Genomic DNA, 22,831 nt, shown 5'->3' with positions numbered 1-22,831 from the left:
TACCCTAGTTAATTTATTAGTTAGTTTATTTTAATACACATAAGCTTATTTTCGTTTTGCCACTGTAATTTATTTTTATTGTTGACTATGAGTGCTTTAAAGTGCTATAAGCTCTAAGCAACGACTTTTTTGGAAATATATAATACCAGTTTTGCTTCATTGGCCCCTGTATTAAGAGTTATTTATGTTATAAATTTGACCGGACAGAAACGATATGTGACCAAGCTAAAATGAATTTGGCCAGTCATCATGTCCAGAGACTCTCCGGTAATTATTTCGAGCCCTGCATTGCAAGGATAAATTAGATGCTGGGGCTTAAAAAGTTAACATCAGTCACAAAAAAAACCCACACTCACTTGTTCCTGCAGTATGGTCTATTTTAGGGCCAGTCAGGAAACTCCCAGTAGTACCATGGTGTCTTGTCCAGTCAAACCGATCAGCTCTGGACTGCGTCCAGGAGCAAATGCCTGATTCAAAGTTGCAGTCAAATGGCATTGCTCTAGAGGGGGAAACTATACAACTGCCCACTGTTGCAGTAAAGGAAATGTCATCAATAGATATGTCTCCTTGGTAGTCAGTTCCACGTACGCCTTCAAAAATGATCTAAAAGCAAGGGATATGAATTTACACAAAAAAATGTCCACTTTCATTTTGCACAACAAGTTACCTTTAAAAGGAGTCATATGCAAAAGTTGTTAAGGAAAATGCACAGGTTATATTTTCATATAATTTTATTTCTTTACAGGGTGTTACTGATCATAAGGAGATTTCAGTGAGAACTTTACGTGCAGAAGTCTAACACTTTGTAAAGTTTCTTGTGGCATTTAGCCACTTTAAACAGTGTATTTAGATAATTCCACAAAATTAACACAATGTATGATTCTCCATTCAGTGTCCTACCTGATAATAACGATTTCCACTGAGAATTGGGGCACGAGCAGAGTTCCAATTGGTGCCTTGGTCACCAGTCATGCTCCATAACTTTGTCTCTGATTGCCCGTACACTCTCATGTACACATTCAATGTACCAATGTGGCCACCTTGCATGTGATACCAAAAGGACAAACATCTTCCTTTGCCAGTAGTTGGAGTAAATACTTCACTTTCCAAACGTGCACGGTCACCTCGCTTCCGAGGGGAAGACGTCTCTATAAACATATAGTTGCCTACGGAAACAAGTGCAATGTCGCCTCAGTTGATGATTGTCAACCACTCAGCTCAAGAATAATCAAATACTCACTAGGTCTTTTTAACTGTCTATTACTTAAGATTAAAAAAGGGTTAACAGCCTTCCTTATATGACTTCCTTCCCAATTTGATACCTAATAAATGTTCACTCTAATGGAAAGAACCAAGGAGAAATCGTACCAAAGATGCTTAACCCTCTCACTCCCAAGACTCCCACGAGTGCCATATGGCAGAAGAAGTCAGTACTCCATTTTACCATATTGTCTAGGTTTAGTCATCATTGATTTCTCTGGGAGGGAACCTAAGTTTTACAAGCCCCATGGCTTTTATTAGGTTCCCTTGCCACTTCTTTTCTATCTCTTGTACGTTCACCACTATAACTTTGTAATCATTTGTAACCATTGTAATCATTGTAATTTACTAATCATGCATTGTAACTTGTGTGTGGCAAATAAACTAAATAAATAAATAAATAAATAAGTCATGATCTGCTCAATATTGGAGCAATCTGTATAAAATGTAGACAACGAACAGATCTTGGAGGGATCTGCACATTTAGTATGGGGCCTTTTGCAAAACATTGAATTTTATAGTTTTATGATTTTGTATTTATAGCATATTAATTCATGTTTCATATTTATACAGTATAACTTATATTCTCAACATTTGTAAGTTATGCTATTCAGCCTTTTGGCTACAAAGTAATTTTGTAATAAACTATCTATCTATCAGACAAACTGTTGAGCAAAGCCAGAATAACCCAACCAGGATTCAAACCCTCAAGTCTGGTGCCCTACAAACTGAGCTTATCAAGTCGCCATGGGATCACTTTAAGGTTGCCGTATACCTTTAGAGGTGTCCTGCGTCCAAGCGATGTAGAGCGTCCAGTTTAAACTGTACATACCTAACCCCCTATATCAAATTAAAGCTTATAGAGCTAGCTATCAAACTATAACAAGAATTTTGAAATAAGATGAATTGTCGAATTTTTAGTGCTGTTTTCTCAATCAATTTTTTCACTTGAAGGGGACACTTTTAAGAGCTAAAACTCAAAAGGAATTTGTTTGTTTGCCTTCAAATTTGGGCAGTAGGTTGTTTAACATATAAACAACAAAAACGTGTCTGGAAATTTTTTGTTTCAAAATATTTTTTCTCCGAGAGCAATTTTTGTACAATCGCTCCACATTTTTTTAATTGTATTTCAGCAATGTTCTGAAACTTTTCACTGGGATTGAATATGGCAAAACGCAGACACGGTTTTGTTAGCGCTTTGGGTCCGGAAACTGAGGAGCAAATTAAATTGGCGAAAAACACAATTCGCCATTTAGAGGTTGTGAAAAATTCCACAACTATTTTATTTCAAAATTCTTGGTATAGTTTGATAGCCAGCTCTATAAGTTTTCATTTGATATAGGGGTTTACGTATCTACAGTTTAAACCGGACGCGATACATCGCTTCGACAAGAGACACCCCTAAAGGTATACGGTACTAACACTCACCTTTGTTTGTTCCTGTTGTGTGATCGGTAGATGGTCCTGTAGAAATACTTGGTGTGCTACCACTACCTCTTGTCCAGTCAAATTCATCATCCACAATATTAAAAGAATTCACCCAGGTACACAATCCTTTCTCAAAATCACAGTCGCCTGTAGGACAAACAATGCAGTTTATCATTCTGGGCCGCATTAGCCCAATAATTATTAAGTTAATCCTGAGTTAACGTAAACTTTGATTCAAGTATATTTACTAATCCGTAAGGATTCGTCCAAAAGATTTTTGTCCCTCAGTTTTACCTTAGACTTTTCTTTACGAGCCTTTAAATAATCTTTAATGAGTGAGTTGAAAACCTTGGTTAACTTTTAATCGTGGATAAGCGTTGATCGACTTTCGAACAACCCGGCCCTGAAGGATGGCACAGTTAACATAAATGGCCAAAAATACAGTTCTGAAGTACTGGGTGCATTTGAATAGATAAAGAGCCTAAAAAAGAGGTTATGTTGGATAAACTTATTCCAAGTGAGATATGCATTGGACTGACCAATTTGGGAAAACGCTTATCATTATAAGCTCTCCATTAACCTGACTGGTTGTTTCTGTGCTTTACCAAAGACAGGCCCTAAAGAACTCCACTCAGAGCATTTCCATTCCACGGTCCACCAACCTAACACATCCCACAGATTCAACCAGCCAAGCTGTTTGCACTAATGCTTCAGAGTGAGTGCTATTAGTTAGGAGAGCAAGACAATTAGTTCTGTCAACTCTGTGGGGAGATTTGGATGCCCCAGATGTGACCATTGTGTCAATAGTACTTTTCTTTCTTCTCATAGAATCAGATGCAGTAAAAATAATAATAATACCAGCAGCATCTGCAGGTATAATTGTGCACACCTGGAAGTGGACAAGCACCATCCAGAATCTCAACATCATCAATTGCAATGTCCCCTGTATAGCTGGCTCCTGTAATTCCTTCAAAGATTACCTGTGGGGAAGCATAATGAAATTTGCAACATTCTGCTTAATGCACGTTGAGCCTACCATTTGCTATGACGTACAAAATATGATGTTTAACACAGTAGTTTTCATAGCACCCTGTCTTCATCTCCAAATAATTAGAATGAAAAAAATGTTTAAGTTTAACTGTTAAGTTAGCAATTAAGATTAGCCAGGATCACTGCCAGAACCTACAATAACTAATAAAACAGACATTAATGTTAACTGGCACTAATGCAGTGTTCCATGCACATTTTTTTAGGCAGGGAGCCAATGATGAAAGTTAACAGCATCAAGATGTAAGGTGGACAGGTGGTTTTTTACCTAAGTACACGTACCTACTGTTATCTGGAACAGTGCTCACCATGATTACCTATTCCTAACTATCACTACTAATTCAAACCACCTGGTAGCTAAATATTTAACAATGGATGAACAGTAACTGCCAAAGGTGCCTGTCAGAGATTTTTCCCATGTATCTTTGGAGTACGGGACCCCCCCCCCCCCCCCACCCCCGGCGAGGGCGATAGAGATGAAAAACGTGCTTATGGCTTTTCGCCAAGTTTTCGTTGAGTTTTAGTGTCGTTCTGTTCAAGAATTGTTTGTTGTTTTCGCATAAGGCACTTAGCCTGTAAAGAGTACCGGATTAAAATTTTTTACTGACATAATTTCTCAATAAATTGCAAGCAATGTATTTGATATTTATCATTGGCAAATACATTAACCAATTTCAATACAATTCATAAACACTCACTTTGAAGTCGAGAGGACTATTGAGAGTGACTTGAGCTATTCTCCACAGGTTTCCTTGGTTACCAGACAGAGTCCAGATAGGTGAAGAGCGAGTCCTGTTTTGCAACAGAAGAACATTGAGGGTCCCGATGGTAGTACCATACATGTGGTACCAGAATTGAAGACATCTTCCATTAGTCGACTTAAACTGAGGGCTGACAAGCCAGGCCTTGTGGCCTTTGCTGCGAGGGGATGAGGTCTCAATGTACATGTAATAGCCTGCAAGTGACAAGATTTAAACAAGTTAAAAATCTTCTGTTACCAAGCAAAGCAGGCTGAAAATGATAAAGAAGGGCATTGTGAACAAAGGGCAAAAGTGGTTATTTTTACGTCAAAAACACTCACAAATGCTAAAAATTGCCAAGTTTTCACATAGAGACCTACTCGAGTCATTGTTGGGTTATAACAAACATGGTAATTGGCATTGTTTTGTACAAGAAGTCTTCACTCTTTGCATTAAAAGGGGGCTAGAAATATGAAGTCTTTAAAAGCACACTGAAGTGTAGGACAAGTGTTACTTGGGGAGACAATAATATTAGAACAATAACAGGGCTCAAAATAGTTCACAGGCAGTCACTGGTCATTAACCTAGCTCAAAATTATGATGTTTAATAAATTCAGCGTAAGTGGCCAGACAAAAAGTTTGGCCATGCAAGAATTTGTCCGGTCAAGCCCTCGTTCTGACCAGACATTGGCTTTTGAGCGACTGTTATTTTGAGCCCTCAATAATGACTTCAGAACGAAGACCTTACCGCTAGAGGTTCCTGTTGTGTGGTCATAGGCCGGCCCAGTTCCAATACTGGCTGTGTATCCATTGGCTCTTGTCCAGTCAAAGTTATCACCATGAACATTTGTCCAGCCACAAATTTGGGGATTCTCAAATGAACATTGAAGTTGAACTGGACACTGTCCATCTTGAATTGAAATGTCATCAAGAGCAATATCACCAGCCCAGCTAATCCCTCTCCGACCTTCAAACACAACCTGTGAATGAAAAAATGAGAAATAACAGAACTTGACAACGAGTAAAAAAAAAGGAGCACAACATTCAGTATCTTCAGCTCTACTGACACACAAGGCTAATGACACTCATGATACACCTTTGTTCTATTGTTGGCAAATGTCTGTCTTGGGAAACAATGGTTTGCATGACATGGGTTGGTCTATGAAGGGGCTACACGGTGTCTACCGTGGATGTGCAATCCACGTTGCTCTGGTCTGCTGCTACGGATTCCCAATCTGTAGGGCTGGTGTCGCAGGCTTGGTCTACCAACAGGACTGGTGCCAGTTGCCCGCCCACTCCACAACACGATACACTTTACAATAATCAGGTAAAAATAGGAAATGACCGAAATCACCAACAGAAGACTCTCCCTGTAGCTAAGTAATAAATTATAATATGCAACTGGCATAAAGAAAGCTACACTTAATGTAATACTTTTAGCTTCAGGACCAACGGTCCAGTTAAAGGACCACTAAAAGACTATGGTTTCTGGCACTTCTTTATAGCACAGCATATTAACTTTGTTTAGGAAACATGGCCTCACCGTAACAATTAAGTTCTCTGTTACTGTTTTTTTTTTTTTTTTATAAAATGGCATTACAAGCAAGACTTTATTCCTATCCCTTACCTGGAATTTAGATGAGACAGTCAATGACACAACTGCATGTCGCCATTTGTCACCATGAGTACCACTTAATGTCCACACAGGAGACCCAAGTTGGTTGTTTTTCTTAGTGTACACATTCAGGGTGTCAACATGGGGCCCATACATGTGATACCAAAACTGCAAGCACTTTAGCTGAGTGGCAGGGATCATGGCACTCTCGATCCGTGCCGTGTCGTTAGGACTACGCGGCAGTGATGTCTCAATAAACACATAGTAACCATTAGACCCACCAGTGGTGTGGTCAGTACTGGGCCCGGTGTACCGAGAGGCAGTACTTCCTTGATGTCTTGTCCAGTTGAATTTGTCATCCAATGCTTGAGTCCATGTACACATACTTTGCTCAAAGTTGCAATCATAGGGTGATGGAGCTAAAACCAAAGGAAATGAAAAAAATTAATTCTACAGATGTATCTGAGTAGATATTGCTTTACAAGTTGAGTAAGAATTGGAAAAATAATGCAGAATCTTTAAAAAAGGGCAAAGCAGCCACACCTTCAATTGTGACCTTCCTATGAATAACAAAAATATCATGTTCCTGACATATTAGACCTCATAGTCATTGATGATATTACTGAACTAATTGGGATAACCTGAATGCTCGTAATTGCAATACATCATATTGACACTGTAACTGATCATCACAATCATTATGAATCAAAGAAACTGATGTTATGCTTTTAACATATTGACCACAACCATCATTGCAATGATCACAATAATGAGTTACGGTGATTCTACTAAAGCTTCAATTTAATCAGATGTTCCAACATCCTGTAATTGACCCCCCACCTACCCCCAAAAACATGCCTGGAAAAGGTGTTGGCTGGCAGGTGGTGGACTTGCCACAAGTCTACTTCTTAGGACAACAAAAGTGAGTGACAAGAGACAGAGTCGCAACAGAAGGAGTCAACTTGTTCCACCTACATAGATTCAGATCTAATTTGCATATTGTTGGCATTAAATTGCAGTCACGATGTCATGGTTCACTGCTCCCATAAACTCTTGTCCAATGAATGGAAAGTTTGAATTCCCCAACAGATTGGAATTCTCTGATCCCTGGTTTGCCAGGTAAATCTCTCCCCAAACTTCAAAGAAGCAGTCCATATTCTGTCCAACATACCTAAAGTTGGTCCTGTAGTGACTGGCACAGTTGAGGTACTTGGGGTGGTCCAGGGATTAATAGGCGTAGCCGTTTTTGGCAGAACTGGACAACTGCCAACTGTGAACTGAACGTCGTCAATGGCAATATCCCCTGTATAGCCTTGACCACGGACACCTTCAAAGATGACCTAAAAATAATCAAATGTTAGTATAGTAGCAAAAGGGATGTGCCATATAGAATTGCATGATAGTATGGTGGTCAGACATATTGATAAAGCGATTCAGTATAGAAATGCAGGGGTGTGACCATATGCTAGTACAGTGAAGTGATATAAAAGTGCAGTTGTGTGGCACAGCAGTGTTTGGCACTGTTGTATAGTGGCGTGGAATATTAGCATTGTAGTTTATAGCGTGAAAGGTCGTGTAGTGCTCTGGCATAGTATGGTGGTTTTACATAGTAGTATAGTAATGTGGTGTAGTAGTACAGTGGTGTGTCATCATTTTAGTGACCAGGGATAGTATAATGGTGTGGGATAGATGTCTGTGGTATAGTACTAAAGCAGTTTGGCATAATAGTATAATGATATGGCATATTTGTATGTACTGTGGCATAGCAGCATAGTGCTGTGGCACAATTTTATAGTGGTTTCGCATAGTAGTACAATGATGTGGCATAGAGGTTTATGCTGTGGTATAGTAGCATAGTGGTGTGGCAATTTTGTAGTGGTTTGGCAAAGTAGTATAATGATGTGGCATAGAGGTATTTACTGTGGTATAGTAGCACATTGGTGTGTCACATTTTTATAGTGGTTTAGCCTAGTAGCATAATTGTCTAGCATAGACGTATGTGCTGTAGCATAAAGCACAGTGGTGTGTCACATGTTTCTAGTGGTTTGGCATAGTAGTATAATGGCATGGCATAGATGTATGTACTGTGGAGTAGTAGCACACTGGTGTGTCACATTTTTATAGTGGTTTAGCATAGTAGTACACTGGTGTGGCATAGAAGAATGTAATGTGGTATAGTAGAACAGTGGTGTCACAATTTTGTAGTCGTTCTAAGACACAGTAGTATAATGGTATGACATAGAAGTGTGTGTTGTGGTATAGTAGCACACTGGTGGGTCACATTTTTACAGTGGTTAGCATAGTAGTACACTGGTGTGGCATAGAAGAATGTAATGTGGTATAGTAAGCAGTGGTGTGTCACAATTTTGTAGTCGTTCTAAGACACAGTAGTATAATGGTATGACATAGAAGTGCGTGTTGTGGTATAGTAGCACACTGGTGGGTCACATTTTTATAGTGGTTTAGCATAGTAGTACACTGGCGTGGCATAGAAGAATGTAATGTGGTATAGTAAAACAGTGCTGTGTCACAATTTTGTTGTGGTTCTAAGGCACAGTAGTATAAAGGTATGACATAGAAGTGTGTTGTGGTATAGTAAAACAGTAGTGTGTCACAATTTTGTAGTGGTTCTAAGGCACAGTAGTATAATGGTAAGACATGGAAGTGCGTGTTGTGGTATAGTAGCACACTGGTGTGTCACAATTTTGTAGTGGTTCTAAGGCACAGTAGTATAATGGTATGACATAGAAGTGTGTGCTGTGGTATAGTAGCACACTGGTGTGTCACAATTTTGTAGTGGTTCTAAGGCACAGTAGTATAATGGTATGACATATAAGTGTGTGCTGTGGTATAGTAGCACATTGGTGTGTCACATTTTTATAGTGGTTTAGCCTAGTAGCATAATTGTCTAGCATAGACGTATGTGCTGTAGCATAAAGCACAGTGGTGTGTCACATGTTTCTAGTGGTTTGGCATAGTAGTATAATGGCATGGCATAGATGTATGTACTGTGGAGTAGTAGCACACTGGTGTGTCACATTTTTATAGTGGTTTAGCATAGTAGTACACTGGTGTGGCATAGAAGAATGTAATGTGGTATAGTAAAACAGTGGTGTGTCACAATTTTGTAGTCGTTCTAAGACACAGTAGTATAATGGTATGACATAGAAGTGTGTGTTGTGGTATAGTAGCACACTGGTGGGTCACATTTTTACAGTGGTTAGCATAGTAGTACACTGGTGTGGCATAGAAGAATGTAATGTGGTATAGTAAGCAGTGGTGTGTCACAATTTTGTAGTCGTTCTAAGACACAGTAGTATAATGGTATGACATAGAAGTGCGTGTTGTGGTATAGTAGCACACTGGTGGGTCACATTTTTATAGTGGTTTAGCATAGTAGTACACTGGCGTGGCATAGAAGAATGTAATGTGGTATAGTAAAACAGTGCTGTGTCACAATTTTGTTGTGGTTCTAAGGCACAGTAGTATAAAGGTATGACATAGAAGTGTGTTGTGGTATAGTAAAACAGTAGTGTGTCACAATTTTGTAGTGGTTCTAAGGCACAGTAGTATAATGGTAAGACATGGAAGTGCGTGTTGTGGTATAGTAGCACACTGGTGTGTCACAATTTTGTAGTGGTTCTAAGGCACAGTAGTATAATGGTATGACATAGAAGTGTGTGCTGTGGTATAGTAGCACACTGGTGTGTCACAATTTTGTAGTGGTTCTAAGGCACAGTAGTATAATAGTATGACATAGAAGTGTGTGTCATGGTATAGTAGCACACTGGTGTGTCACACTTTTGTAGTGGTTGTAAGGCACAGTAGTATAATGGTATGACATAGAAGTGTGTGTTGTGGTACAGTAGCACAGTAGTGTGTAACAGCACAGTGGTGTGGGCAAAGTTTTAGAGTGGTTTGTCATAGTACTATACTTGTGTTCACGACAAAGCAGTACTCACCTGATAGACACTCTTGCTACTGACAGGAGCTTGTGCATAGTTCCACTGGTTCTTTTGATCTCCAGACAAAGTCCAGAGCATTCCTGTTGAGCCATTACTGCTCATCCAGACATTCAATGATCCAATGGTGTTACCATACATGTGATACCAGAATTTTAAACAACGACCTGACGAACCAGTTGGCTGAAACTCCTCTGACTCAAAACGAGCTTTGTCATTGGGTTTACGTGGGCTTGATGTTTCAATGAACATGTAGTATCCTAAGAGTAAAACAGTGAGTTACAAAGCAAGCTGACAAGTTAAAGGGGAAATATCACGCAATTTTTGTTTTCAAAACCCAAAAATGTTTGTCTGTCGGTAGAAACAAAAAGCTATTGTCTAGTTTTGTTATAAATTATTATCCCAGTGCAATAAAACTGTTGATTAGTGCCTTTCGCCAGAGACAGAGTAGGTTGGAATGGATTGAAACTTGAAAAATGTTAGGCTAATGTTTATCAAGTTTTCGCATTTTTGTTTCCAAAATGCGATAGAACAGATCACGAGTTGTTTCTATCAAGAATTGAGTTGATTTCTTTCCTCTCGTTGTTCTAGAATTATTTTGTAGCTAAGTGAAGGTCTTATTTCACCATTTTTAACCAAAGAGGTCAAAACCCCATGACACTTCCCCTTTAAGTGAAGCAAATATATTTGGCAATGCAGGCAGTAGCAGAAACCTAGCTTACTACACTAGATTACAAACATATTAAATTGTCCATGCATGAAAAACAAAATGAGAGCTTCAGACAACTGCAATGACTCACTGCAATTGATCCCTAAATTATAGCACCTATTGTTATTTAGATTTACCTGCTGCAGAATTTGTTGTGTGGTCTGTTGGAGGACCAGTGTTGAAACTCGTTGTTGAGCCACTCCCTCGCAGCCAATCGAAATCATCCGTTTTGGGCACATTTACCCAAGTACAAGTGCCTCCCTCAAAGTTGCAGTCACCTGGAGGTGGGCATGGATTATCCAACAACTCCACATCATCTATTGCTATGTCACCTTGGTAACTAGCACCTCTTATTCCTTCAAATACTAATTGAAAGGAAGAACTTGATCTAATGGTCACCTGCCAAAAGGAAAACAACAGGAAATGGGATTTTTCAGTCACATAACTGTGGTAATGTAATAACCTCCCAATGTGCAAGTACAGTTTGATAATTCCTGATACTGAGCCTCCAGAAGTCAAACCTCTTATCTTTACCACAAGTGGGGGAAGTCTTAGTGGCAGCTAACATGGTTCTGGCAAATAGGGGAAGAGGCTAGCAATCCCAGTTCAGTAAACCACATTTGAATTGAAAATCACTTGAGAAGACAAAAGTAAGGTAGAGACAATATGTGTTCACTGACATGGAAAACTCTTGTATCCGTTTTATGTGCTACATATACATGACAATGATAGTACAGTGTGAAATAATTATGTTGTTAAAAATGAGTTTGACAACATGTGGGTTGATTGCCACACCTAGACCTTGGTTTATAACAGACTAACTACTCTACCTGAGCCACTCTCCAGCGGTTCCCATGGTCACCTGATCTGGACCACTGTAAAAAGTATGTTGGTCTGCCCTGAACAAGGCGTTTTACACGAACATTTAGTGTGCCGATGTGGCGCCCATACATGTGATACCAAAACCGCAGGCATTTCCCTTGTGTTGCTTTATACGAGGGAGTGGGACTCAACAGCTGTGCCTTGTCACCTAGCCTTCTTGGAAGAGAGGTTTCAATAAACATGTAGTAACCCTTTGCTGTTCCAAAGGTGTGGTCAAATGTGGGACCTGTCCCTGAACTGGATGTAGAACCACTCTGTCGTGTCCAGTCAAAGTCGTCAGCACTGAGAATTAAGGGACAGAGTCACACTCAACAGATTTTAAATAAAGTTATGGTTAAATGTAATTTAACATTGATAGTTATTAAACACAAAGAGCAAACTGGGGCAGATACTGTTAGTAGTTCATCAAAATCAGCATACAGTCAGTTTTCTGAAGCTGTAGAACAAGTCAATGAAAATAAGGTGAATACTATCAGTTTATATGCCATTTTGAGTTGTGCGGGTATTGACGGGGTTCTTCAATTCAGGTATTTATTGTTAGAACCCCCTGGGTTTAAAACTGCCCAATGAGCAAAATGGAAGATCAGCTAAACATGACATATCACCTTGGCATACCAATATCACCCCAAAGCAGGTGAAGAGAAAAGCAGAACACACTGTGGCGAATGGAATTCAACTTAATCTTTACGATACAACTACATCTGAGTCTGGACAAGTATGTGTAAAACCAGAACCACACATGTCAATTGGACAAATGGAAGTCAACATTTTTCTCTTACCTGTTTACTGTTTATTCAGTAAAAAAAAAGATGTTCTCAAAATATACTTAAAAATTAATGTACTTTGATGATATATAAATACCTCTTTTCATTGGTCCATCCACATGCATGAACATCTTCAAATTCACACTCTTTAAGAGCTGGGCAGAATCCATCTTTAACAGCAATATCATCAACGGCTATGTCACCCTGGTAATCCTTACCACGAACTCCCTCAAATACAATCTTGAAATGACAAACTACAGTTTAGCTTTTAATTGTGTCAATAATAAAATGCTTGAATATGATTGGTTGTTGACAGCCCATATTTATAGCTTAATTTTGCTATGTAACTCCAAAACCGTCCGTCGGACAGGTCAAATCAGACAGTTGAAGAACCAATGAAAATCAAGTAGCAAATGCCACTAGCCAATGAAATTTCACTGCATGGCACATGATAACCAATCAAAATCAATGAAAAAATTGTGACCAGGTAAGCTGTCCAGCTTCAACTGGAAAAGAAAAATGGAGGAAACTAACTGGTCCAGTGACTTATAAATGAAGATCTCAGGGCATAACCGACTTATGTCGAATTTTAGTGCGGCTTTCGATTTCGCACGGATTTGTCCGAATTTTGGCTCTCCCTGGTTTGGAAAACATTTCGCGGTTTTATAATCGTGGACAAAACTCCTTGAGAAAACCAAACACGAACAGAACAAAAACCAAGTGCTTACTAATCTCCCTCACACCCCCTCCCCCTATGCAACGAGAACTGAACACAGACAGCCAAAAAACCACTCACTTACTGTTTCCCCCTTCATAATTCTACAACAGTTACTTCTCCCTTCCCCCCTCCCCCTTATGCAATGTTGATGTGGGAAGTGATGCTTGCCAGGAAACTGTTCGTGACCCAAAAGACAACCTTGAGTCAGGGGGAGGGGGAGGGGTATTTGGTAGTTTGCTTGTCTACAAGTGAACGCGCTTGGAAGGCAAATTTTTGATAGGTTTTGTCCACGTCAGACTCGTTTTCCAAATTATCGCTAGGCTAAAAGTTTCCACTGTCCACGAGCCGTGTTTAGTCGCACCAGTTGTTGTTTCTATAAGTAACGTTTGAGATGATATCATGGTTTGCTTTTGCGGGTTGTAACAAGCCCAAAATAGATCAAGGCAGTCAGGATAAACAACTTGCGTATCGTACTGGCTAGTTGGTTTCGCTTTTGTTTGGTGAAGTTTGTAAACGCACCGACATCTATGGATCTTTTGAAAAGTTATGAAATTGAGGAATGCAGTTCACAGGAACTGGTGGAAATGTTGTCCAAAGAATCCCTCCTTGGTAGCTATAGTGATGACTGTGCCGTGATGAATTTTTCAATTCGATTATCAAATCCCGCGGGAGCATCAGAGACAAATCCCGCCATGTGCAAGGTGTTTTGCAAGCCTTAGTTGTGGTTTGCCAGGCTTGAAATTTGGTATGTAACGATTAACTTGACAATTTCAAGGCAATGATTCAATAAAAGTACGATTAACATAGATTTTCAACAGTTAACACCGACTGCTGGTAAAAAAGAATAGATAGTCTTTACCTTTTAATAGAACTGCCGTTAATCATTGTTAATCGTTGTTAATCATTGAAATGGCTACATGTCTTCCAGTTAATCATGTAGAATGCTAGTATTTTGCGTTATGAAGAGTGATATGTCAACAAACGGGACAAAGCTGGATTTTACGACAGGAAATGGACACATTTTCTCTTGGAGGATGTAACTGTTTACATTTCGGACATTCCTGTCACGTACGTACTAGTTTGTAACAGAATCAAATAAAAGCGTGACAGCATTCTTTTCGTTGCTCCCGCGAAAAACACCGCTTTCGTGTGCCGTGTTTCAAAGACAACGAGTGTATATTGAATACAAGTATTTAATCCTCAGTGCATTGTCCTTTTGGTCATCCAGTGTCTATAATGTTACCGATATATCTTTACAAGATTGTAAAATTTCTCAATGGCATTAATACGAGACACAAAGCGGCGTGAAAAAATACTGGACAATGGTTTTCAATCGAATTGTGGTTCACATGCAAAAGTTTGCACAAATCCGAGCTACATCGAAAAACGGGCTGAAATTCGACATAAGTCGGTTATGCTCCCAGCCCTTCAAATATTCCAAGACTGAGATTCTTGCATTTTGTTATTGGCACAATTTATTGGTAATAGGACTTTGTGTCATACAATTCAGGGGTAATCAGGCTCGTAATTTCAAATCGGCCTCGCGCTACGTGCTCGGCCGATTTGAAATTACTCGCCCGATTACTCCCTGAATTGTACTCCACTCAGTCCTATTACCATTACTAATCAGACAGTCAAGGTGCACCAATAAAAACATCTTCAATTGAAAGTTATTGGTTGATTGACAGATTGTATTAATTAAACCAACCTGATAGCTTAGTGCCATCCTGATAAACACTTGGCCGTACTTCCACTTATTTGCTTGATTGCCAGTTCTTTTCCAAATTGCTGAACCAAGCGAGCTGCCTACTTTTGCATACACACTCAGTGTATCAATGTCAGGGCCATACATGTGGTACCAAAATGAAAGACACACTCCAGGTCTTGAGTTAGGAGGCAATAAAGCACTGATAAGTCGTGCAGTATCGTTAACATTTCGTGGAAGTGAAGCTTCAATGTATGCGTAGGTACCATTTGCTGCAGGAAGAGTACACAATAACAAGTAGTGTAAGACAAAATCAAAAGTGTCAAAGGTGAACAAAATCATCATCACAGTTTCAAAGTATATACTCTAAGTGTCAGGATAATGGCAAGGCACAACTAGACAGTCATTCAATGGATCTCATAGAAATTTAAAACTACAACCATTACTTTGTGCTGTACTCCAATCCTTCTGCAGATAAACAAATAAGCAGATAGCCTGCGTAGCAGTCGTTTCCATTTCCTTTAAGCCATGCAGGGCAAGCATGAAAGATTCGCGAGGGAATTGGGCGAAAAGGAGCAGAAAAGGAGGAGCCCCCCTCCTCCTTTTTTGCTCCTTTTCGCCCAATGCCCTCGCACGTCTTTCATGCTTGCCCTGCATGTCTTAAAGGAAATGGAAACGACTGCTACGCAGGCTTGTAAGCAGACACCTTCCAGCATGAACAAATGATGTTGCCTTGCAAGTGTCTCAAAAATTAATGGAATATGTAGACTGTACCTGTTTTCAGTGTGTGGTCAGTAGTTGGTCCAGTATCAGTTGATGAAGTCTTTCCACGATGCCTTGTCCAATTGAATTTGTCACTTGAATCTTGAGTCCATGAACAGAAGTCTTTTTCAAAGTCACAATCATAGGAGCCCTTGGGAGGGATGGTCGGTGCAGTGGTTGGTGCTGCTGTTGTTGGCGGAGGAGTGGGTACAGCATTGTGTGGAAGAGTGACACACGAACCAACTGTATATGTGATATCATCAATGGCTATGTCTCCTTGATAACCACTGCCTCGTATGCCTTCGAATACAATCTAAAAGATAACAACAAATCTGTCAACTTAAGCAAACGGCTAAGGACAAAAAGTTAATGCAACATAACAATTTGTATTTGCCTTATTGTAAAATGGCTGATCAAATTCCCCACCTGGCTGATTACAAGGTCAAAATTAATGCCCTACTGGTGTGACTAAAGATTACTCGTGTTATCATGAGCTCTATTTAAACTAGTAATAATTGTGGATTAGTAAAGTGCATTGAATCTCTAGTGAAATAATATGGTATCCAGACTGAAGCGAGTTAACTCGCTGGACTTCACTTAGTCAGCAGGATTCAAAGCTCTCGCATAAAATCAACACAAGTGGTCAGCCAGACCCTGAAACCACACGGCATCCAGAAAGAAGTGGCACAATTAATATGCATTCTCCTAACATTGAACGCAAAGATAAGAGTCAACTATTATTGATAGATTAACTACGCAAATTTTACATGTAATATGACAGGCTAACACATTATAACACATATTAATTAGGATTTAAATGAGATTTTATAACAAATGGGATTTTCAATCATGTTGTGGTCTTTTCAATTCGAAAAGTTCTTCAAGTTTCACTGCTCTGTTGCAGAAGGTAACTTACAGCAGGAAAACAAATGATAATTTATTTTAATACTAACAATAATCATGTAAATTAAACTGTTTCCATTACTTAGGTAGAGAACTGTACACAGTATCAACTACACCCTCACACAATTGGCCAAACCACATATTTTTAGTCTGGGCTTTTACCTGATAAGCACTTTTATCACTTGAAACTGTAGTTTGTCCAAAATTCCATTTATTTTGCTGGTTTCCAGACAGTGTCCACACAATGTCCTCAGATTTGTTACCTGCTCCAGTTTTCACAAGAACGTTAAGAGTGCCTATGGCATTCCCATACATGTGATACCAAAACTTTACACAACTCCCAACTAGGCTTGTTGGTGTAAAACGTTCACTGTACAATCTTGCTTTGTCACCTGGTCTTCTGGGGGCGGAGGTCTCTATAAACATGTATTTGCCAATTCCAAGCCCTGTTAAGAAAAAGACCATGATTAGTTACATATAGCTGTATTATCTGGCAATAACATTAATGGCGGCAGTGTGGTCGCGTGGTTAGGGCATTAGACTTGAAATCCGGAGGTCCCGGGTGCAAGTCCCACTCTGACCGCTAGCCCCGGTAGCCTGAGTTCAACTCCTTGGCCGCGCTTGTAAATAGCCAGCTAGTCTGCCTCCTACCAGTTGGATTTCAATTTCAATTATTTCTTTGTTAAGTTTAATGCTCAGCCCCACTAGCACTTAAAATTCAAGGCTTAGAGGACACAAACAAAGGAAAATGAATAATCAAATGTTTATTCATTTCTGATGTTTGTGTCCTCTATGGCTTCGCATTCAAGCTGAATTTTTATAATTATTTCGAAAGGACCCTATAACCATGTATGTCACAAGTTTAGACATTTTGAAAATACCCCCTTCCAGATGTCTTCCTCTCCAAAACCAGAAAGCTAGGTTGTCGGAACTTGACAACAATAATATTACCGATGGTGCTTCACTCAGATGGAAGAGGACCTTAAAACAATTAAGCTGAGGAATCATCTTTGTAAACGTTATTAACGAAACAAACAAACAAACCTGTGGTGTGATCAGTGGATGGCCCAGTTGAAAAAGAAGGTGTTGCGCCACTACCAACTAGCCAATCAAACTTGTCTTCTCTGTCAGCATTGGTCCAGGTACACCAGTCATCTTTTTCAAAGTCACAGGCCCCTGGTTGATTACATGCTCCATCCATCAGCTTGAAATCATCAATAGCTATGTCACCTGTATAACTTGTACCACGAACACCCTCAAATAAGACCTGTTGATCAAAAATAATATTAATACTGAAGCACTTGTATAGCAATCCAATTAGGATTGTTTAAAGGAATCACAATGGTTGGTCCCTTGAGGAAGATACATGTACTGTCAACAGATTGACGCAGGCAGCCAGCAAAAACATGTTTGAAAAATGCAAATACTAAATTTGCCTGGTAAGCTCACCACAGACTCTGTCAACACTAAAGTGTGCATTTTCAATTTTTTCTGAGCTGATTTGCAAAACACCTATTGGGCCAGAAAATATACATTCTACTCCCTTAACAAGTTTTTGTTTTGATAGGAGTCCTGGCCCACAGGAAATATCACTTCCTTTATACAATTACCCTTAGAAAGTGGCTCTCTCCAACAGAAAATTCCAGTAGCCTTCCACCGCACGTTTTCAAGAAAATGAAAACTCAACAAAGCTGCATTGAACACTATTGTGCAGTTCCAAAAAATACAAGTCCCCTCCATGGAAGGTTTTTCGTTTTTTTAACCCCACCCCCACCCCCCCACCCCCCTACCCCAGGAAATTCCAATTAAGCTTCTTACTTTGCTTCTAAAATTTTGGCTTTTAAGACCCCCTCCCCCTAGGAATTTTCCAATGGCCTTCCATGGGGAGGGTATGGATTGTTTTCTGAAACTATACATTTATATATACTCTAGATACTGTGAGACAAGTACAATGTACTTACGTTAACGTAACTAGATTGTCTGATTGATATTTGAGCAATGTACCAAAAGTTTCCTTGCCCTTTCTGTCGTGACCATACGGGGCTGCTTGGAATCGAATTTGTTGTCATGAGGTACACATTCAGTTGTCCAATGCTGCTTCCATACATGTGGTACCAGAACTGGAAACACTTCCCAGCCTGTGGAGAGATTGAAGGTCCTTCAAGCCAGGCTCTTGAGTTTCTTGCTACAAAAGATGTCTCAATGAAGAGGTAATGACCTGTGGAGACAGCAGAATAAATGAATGAATTACCAATTGAAAGCAGTGCACTTTTTATTCACAAGGGCAGGACACTGGGAGATACAGTGTAGATCTTCAAATAATAACATGAATGAAAAGTGAAAAATTCAACTTACTACTTGTAAGTAGTATTTGACCTATGGTTAGGGTTGCATTACTTTTTCAAGTACCAGTCTCCCGTTCCTTTTAGTCATTTACAAACTCTTTATTTCCAACTATCTCCACTTTGATGAATCAGAGACTTAACTCTGCAGTACACACTGTAGTGCCCAAGTGAACCCATGAATTTTCCACGGAGGGTTAACGCTTGTAAGAAGATGGGAGGCAAAGAAAAAACATAATTGACCTCAACAGGAATCAAACCAGAAACCTCCAGATTTGATCACCATTGTTCTCCCAAATAAGCTACAAGGCCAGACAGGAGAAAGTTGTGGGCGATAATCATGGTACATGTAATTGCAGCAATGTGAATTATATCTTCCCTGTGGTTGCCAGCCATATAAGACAGGTGCAGCTATTATTGAAGCCTCTTTGATGCTGCTCATGTACAGTGTACATGTACACCTTGAAGTGGATCTAACGTTAGAGTCTGTGACAAAATCTTAACCTGTTGGCATGAAAAGGAGTTCAAAACTTTTGAGCAGTAATGTTCTGTTCTGCAAATTATTGGAGATACATAATTGCCCTAAAAGAGATGGGCTTCTTATGTAAGAAGAAGAAGAGGAAAGTACTTAATATATAGTGCAACATATGCTAACAGTTCATGTTACAGGTGATCAGCATAATTGCAAAATAAAAACGCTTTTCTACATGTAGGTATGCAACGAAACGAGAAATTCAAAACTTTTGAGGGCCCTGCATATTGCTTAAAGAGTATCCAATAAAAGCTCCATAATCAACCACACATCTACTCTTCCTTTCTTTTGTGGAAATGTTGAAAAATTGTCAGAATCTTATTTTGGTGAAGGCTTAAGAAGGTAAACACAGCATGTAACAATACCTCTCTTATCACCAAGGGTGTGATCATTAGATGGACCAGTGTTGACTGAAGACGTTGCACCCTGTCCAACACGCCAGTCAATGTTATCACCAGGTCGCTGCTTCCAGCCACACAATCTTAACTGAGATACTGGACTCTCAAAGTCACAATTCATTGTTGCTGGACATGGGTTATTTTGGACTTCAATGTCATCAAGCGCAATATCTCCTTGGTAGCTTCGGCCACGTACACCCTCAAACACAATCTGGTATGCATTCCTGTTTGATACCTGTACTAGTCCATTCCACCACTTGTTGCCATGAGTACCAGATTTTGACCACACAGGCCCATTAAACTGACTTCCAACCTTGGTGTAGACATTGAGTTGACCTATATGGGATCCATACATGTGGTACCAAAATGACAGGCACCTTGCCTGTGATGGGTTTGAGGTGATGGCAGGTGAATGAATCCTTGCAGTGTCATTGGGCTTCCTTGGAAATGATGCCTCAATGAAGACATACCATCCACGAGCTGCAAAAATAGTCAACATTTTCAAACGTCGTAAACTGCTCTTGTATGAGCTATAGCAGATAGTAGTATGGCTAGCTAACCTGAATTAAATGCAAGACCATCCCAAATTACTGCCAGAACTTTTTTCTCCATGTACAGCTGAGGCTATCATGGCTTATTGAAAGATCAAAAGAAAACTGGTGCGAGTGTCTAAGAACAGGATGAATAGAACATCTATGAACGGCAAACATGGCTAGCCATAGAAGACACCATAAGTCACCTTTGGGGTATGCACATTTATGCATTGGTGTAGAAAGAATTAATTCTGAGGAAACCTTCCATGACTTTTCATCACTATATGAGACAAAATTGGTGACTTTGGAAATCCCGAAATGTTTCCTTACAAAATCTGTCACTTTTAAATAAGAAAATAACCTACTGATCTTTCATAATAATGTATGTAGTCAAGAATATTAAAGTTAATACACCAATGCATGCACAAGTGAAAAAATTATGAGGTCATTGCAATACATGTAAATTGACAGAGACAATTTTGCTATCTTCATGAAAAGACCTATTTTTCCAAGACATTCCCTGACTTCTCCCTATTTCCATGAGTCTCAGCCCTCAAATTTGTGGTATTGAAATTCCACAACTTTCTAGGATTTTAATGACCCATACAATGTCCTGTTAGTCATGCCAACCATCACATAACCATGACTGATCAATACAATCAAAACTATACAGCAAGCAATTTAAGCAGCTGTTCCTTGAGGAATGCCCAAGGATGCTGCCTCCTTGTGCTACCGCGCATACGTTCTGCGCATCTTGAGATGGTCAGACAAAGTCGGATTTCGTAAGGGCAGCGCTTGCTAAAACAGATATATTTTAGCACAGTTTATAAGTATGTGGAAAAAGTAGATCTTGGCTAGGGTTATTGGAATCCAAAACGAAAATTAGGGGTAACCATGTATTTTTCAGAGATAATTAAGCTTCAATTTGGGAAAAAAAGATGTCATGTATTGCTTTGTATTTTATTGCTTGTTAGAATTATTGCTGCTTAACTTTGTGTATCTCTAAACAAATGTGTGGTTAGACCAAATTTTATTTTTGGATTCCAATAGCTCTTTCTAAGGTCTGCTTTTCCTGCACAGTCATAAACTGCACAAAAATACTTCTGTATTAGTAGGCACCATCCTTAATTAAATACAGGAATGAAGGTATAGTTATCTAACTTACTTGGCTGCCACCTGAATATCTGGTTCTTCTGGTCACAAGAGGATGACAAGACAAGTTTTCTGTTATTTGTCGCACTTCCCCCATTTGGCACAACACACTTGCTTGTTGCAACGTGCTGAATTGATTTGGCAGATGTAAACTTCCATTTGTCACTGCAATTGTCAACTAATACAACATCATCAGCATTTGATCCAGGTCCTCCTCTCCGGCTCCAACACATGTTATATTTGGTAAATTTCATATAGCCATCTGAGGTCAGCTGAAACTCCAATCGAGCCTCACCACAGCCATCATAAAACACCACAGAGTGGCCAGGAGTAGGTTTAGTGCGACCACCCAAGTACACATGCACACACTTGCCACTTTGGAGCTGCTGAAGAGAGCCTGGTCCGTTTGGGCTAACCACAACACCTTGCAGTTTGGTGTGATCCATAATTGGGCCAGTTCCACCGGAATATGTTCCTCCTTGATGACGTGTCCAGTTAAAGACATCAGTTATGTGCTCCTGAGTGTAACTACAAAAGTCTCTTTCAAAGTCGCAGTTGTATTTTGTAGGTGGTACAGTAGTTGGAAGAGTGAACCTCGTTGTCACCCCTGGTGTAGTGGTTGTGGGGTTTGGATTAGCATTAGCTGGTAGTATTGAGCAGTCTGCATTTGTAATCAGAATGTCATCGAAGGCAATGTCACCCCGATAACCATTACCACGCACTCCCTCAAACACAATCCAGTAGTTTTTGTTGGAATTCTTGCTGAGGGAAACTCTTCCATTCAACCATTGGTTTCCCTGTTGCCCTTTCAAAGTCCACAGGAGAATTTCAGACCTGTTTCCTGGCCCTGTTTTCTGGATAACATTTAAGGTACCAATATCAGCACCAAACATGTGGTACCAAAACTGCAGACATTTCCCTTTGACAGGAACAGGTGAAAACAATTGACTAATGAATCGTGCTTTCTCATTTGGTCGTCTCGGCGATGAAGCCTCGATAAACATGTAAGTTCCATTAGCTGAGTTTGTAGTGTGATCTGTAGAGGGTCCTGTTGTTGACGACAGCGTATTGCCTTTGCCCTGCAACCAGTCAAAGTCATCTTCTTTGCGGGTGTTTCGCCATGTGCAAGTCCCCCTCTCAAAGTCACAATTTCCTAAAATACAAAATGATTATACCATGTCATAAGCAAATGGCACATGATCAAACCTATCACAAAAATCTGAATCTGCCTGGTTATGAGCAGGATGCACTGGTCTGAGCTGATCACAAAAATCACAGATGCCTGCCTTCTGCTGCCCTTGTTCCATAAACTCCATTGAATTCAGTTTGTGTTTTGTCTTATTCAACATGACAGCATGTTTTTGTTTATCATTATTAGG

At 39.7% G+C, this 22,831-nt stretch overlaps 1 protein-coding gene across 2 annotated transcripts in view; it reads right to left on the bottom strand.

Annotated features, from left to right (window-relative positions):
* LOC146464102 (MAM and LDL-receptor class A domain-containing protein 2-like) overlaps nt 1-22,831 on the bottom strand; it is a 140,985-nt gene that overhangs the window by 97,111 nt on the left and 21,043 nt on the right. For both annotated transcript variants that reach the window (XM_085130168.1, XM_085130169.1), the window contains 19 exons: nt 21,466-22,605; nt 19,735-20,247; nt 18,457-18,713; nt 17,540-17,762; nt 16,658-16,941; nt 15,605-15,905; nt 14,834-15,102; nt 12,505-12,647; nt 11,592-11,925; nt 10,899-11,160; nt 10,053-10,312; nt 7,262-7,430; nt 6,103-6,509; nt 5,224-5,455; nt 4,434-4,690; nt 3,578-3,668; nt 2,689-2,835; nt 901-1,166; nt 357-603 (listed from right to left, as the gene is read on the bottom strand). In XM_085130168.1, the coding sequence (XP_084986294.1) occupies nt 357-603; nt 901-1,166; nt 2,689-2,835; nt 3,578-3,668; nt 4,434-4,690; nt 5,224-5,455; nt 6,103-6,509; nt 7,262-7,430; nt 10,053-10,312; nt 10,899-11,160; nt 11,592-11,925; nt 12,505-12,647; nt 14,834-15,102; nt 15,605-15,905; nt 16,658-16,941; nt 17,540-17,762; nt 18,457-18,713; nt 19,735-20,247; nt 21,466-22,605 (5,802 nt within the window). The remainder of the gene's footprint in view (nt 1-356; nt 604-900; nt 1,167-2,688; nt 2,836-3,577; nt 3,669-4,433; nt 4,691-5,223; nt 5,456-6,102; nt 6,510-7,261; nt 7,431-10,052; nt 10,313-10,898; nt 11,161-11,591; nt 11,926-12,504; nt 12,648-14,833; nt 15,103-15,604; nt 15,906-16,657; nt 16,942-17,539; nt 17,763-18,456; nt 18,714-19,734; nt 20,248-21,465; nt 22,606-22,831) is intronic.

This window comes from Pavona decussata, unplaced genomic scaffold, assembly GCF_977016875.1.
Source record: "Pavona decussata unplaced genomic scaffold, jaPavDecu1.1 SCAFFOLD_169, whole genome shotgun sequence".
NCBI classification, from domain to species: Eukaryota; Metazoa; Cnidaria; class Anthozoa; order Scleractinia; family Agariciidae; genus Pavona; species Pavona decussata.
Note: the sequence above shows the minus strand (reverse complement) of the source record. Positions and strands in the feature narration are given on the sequence as shown.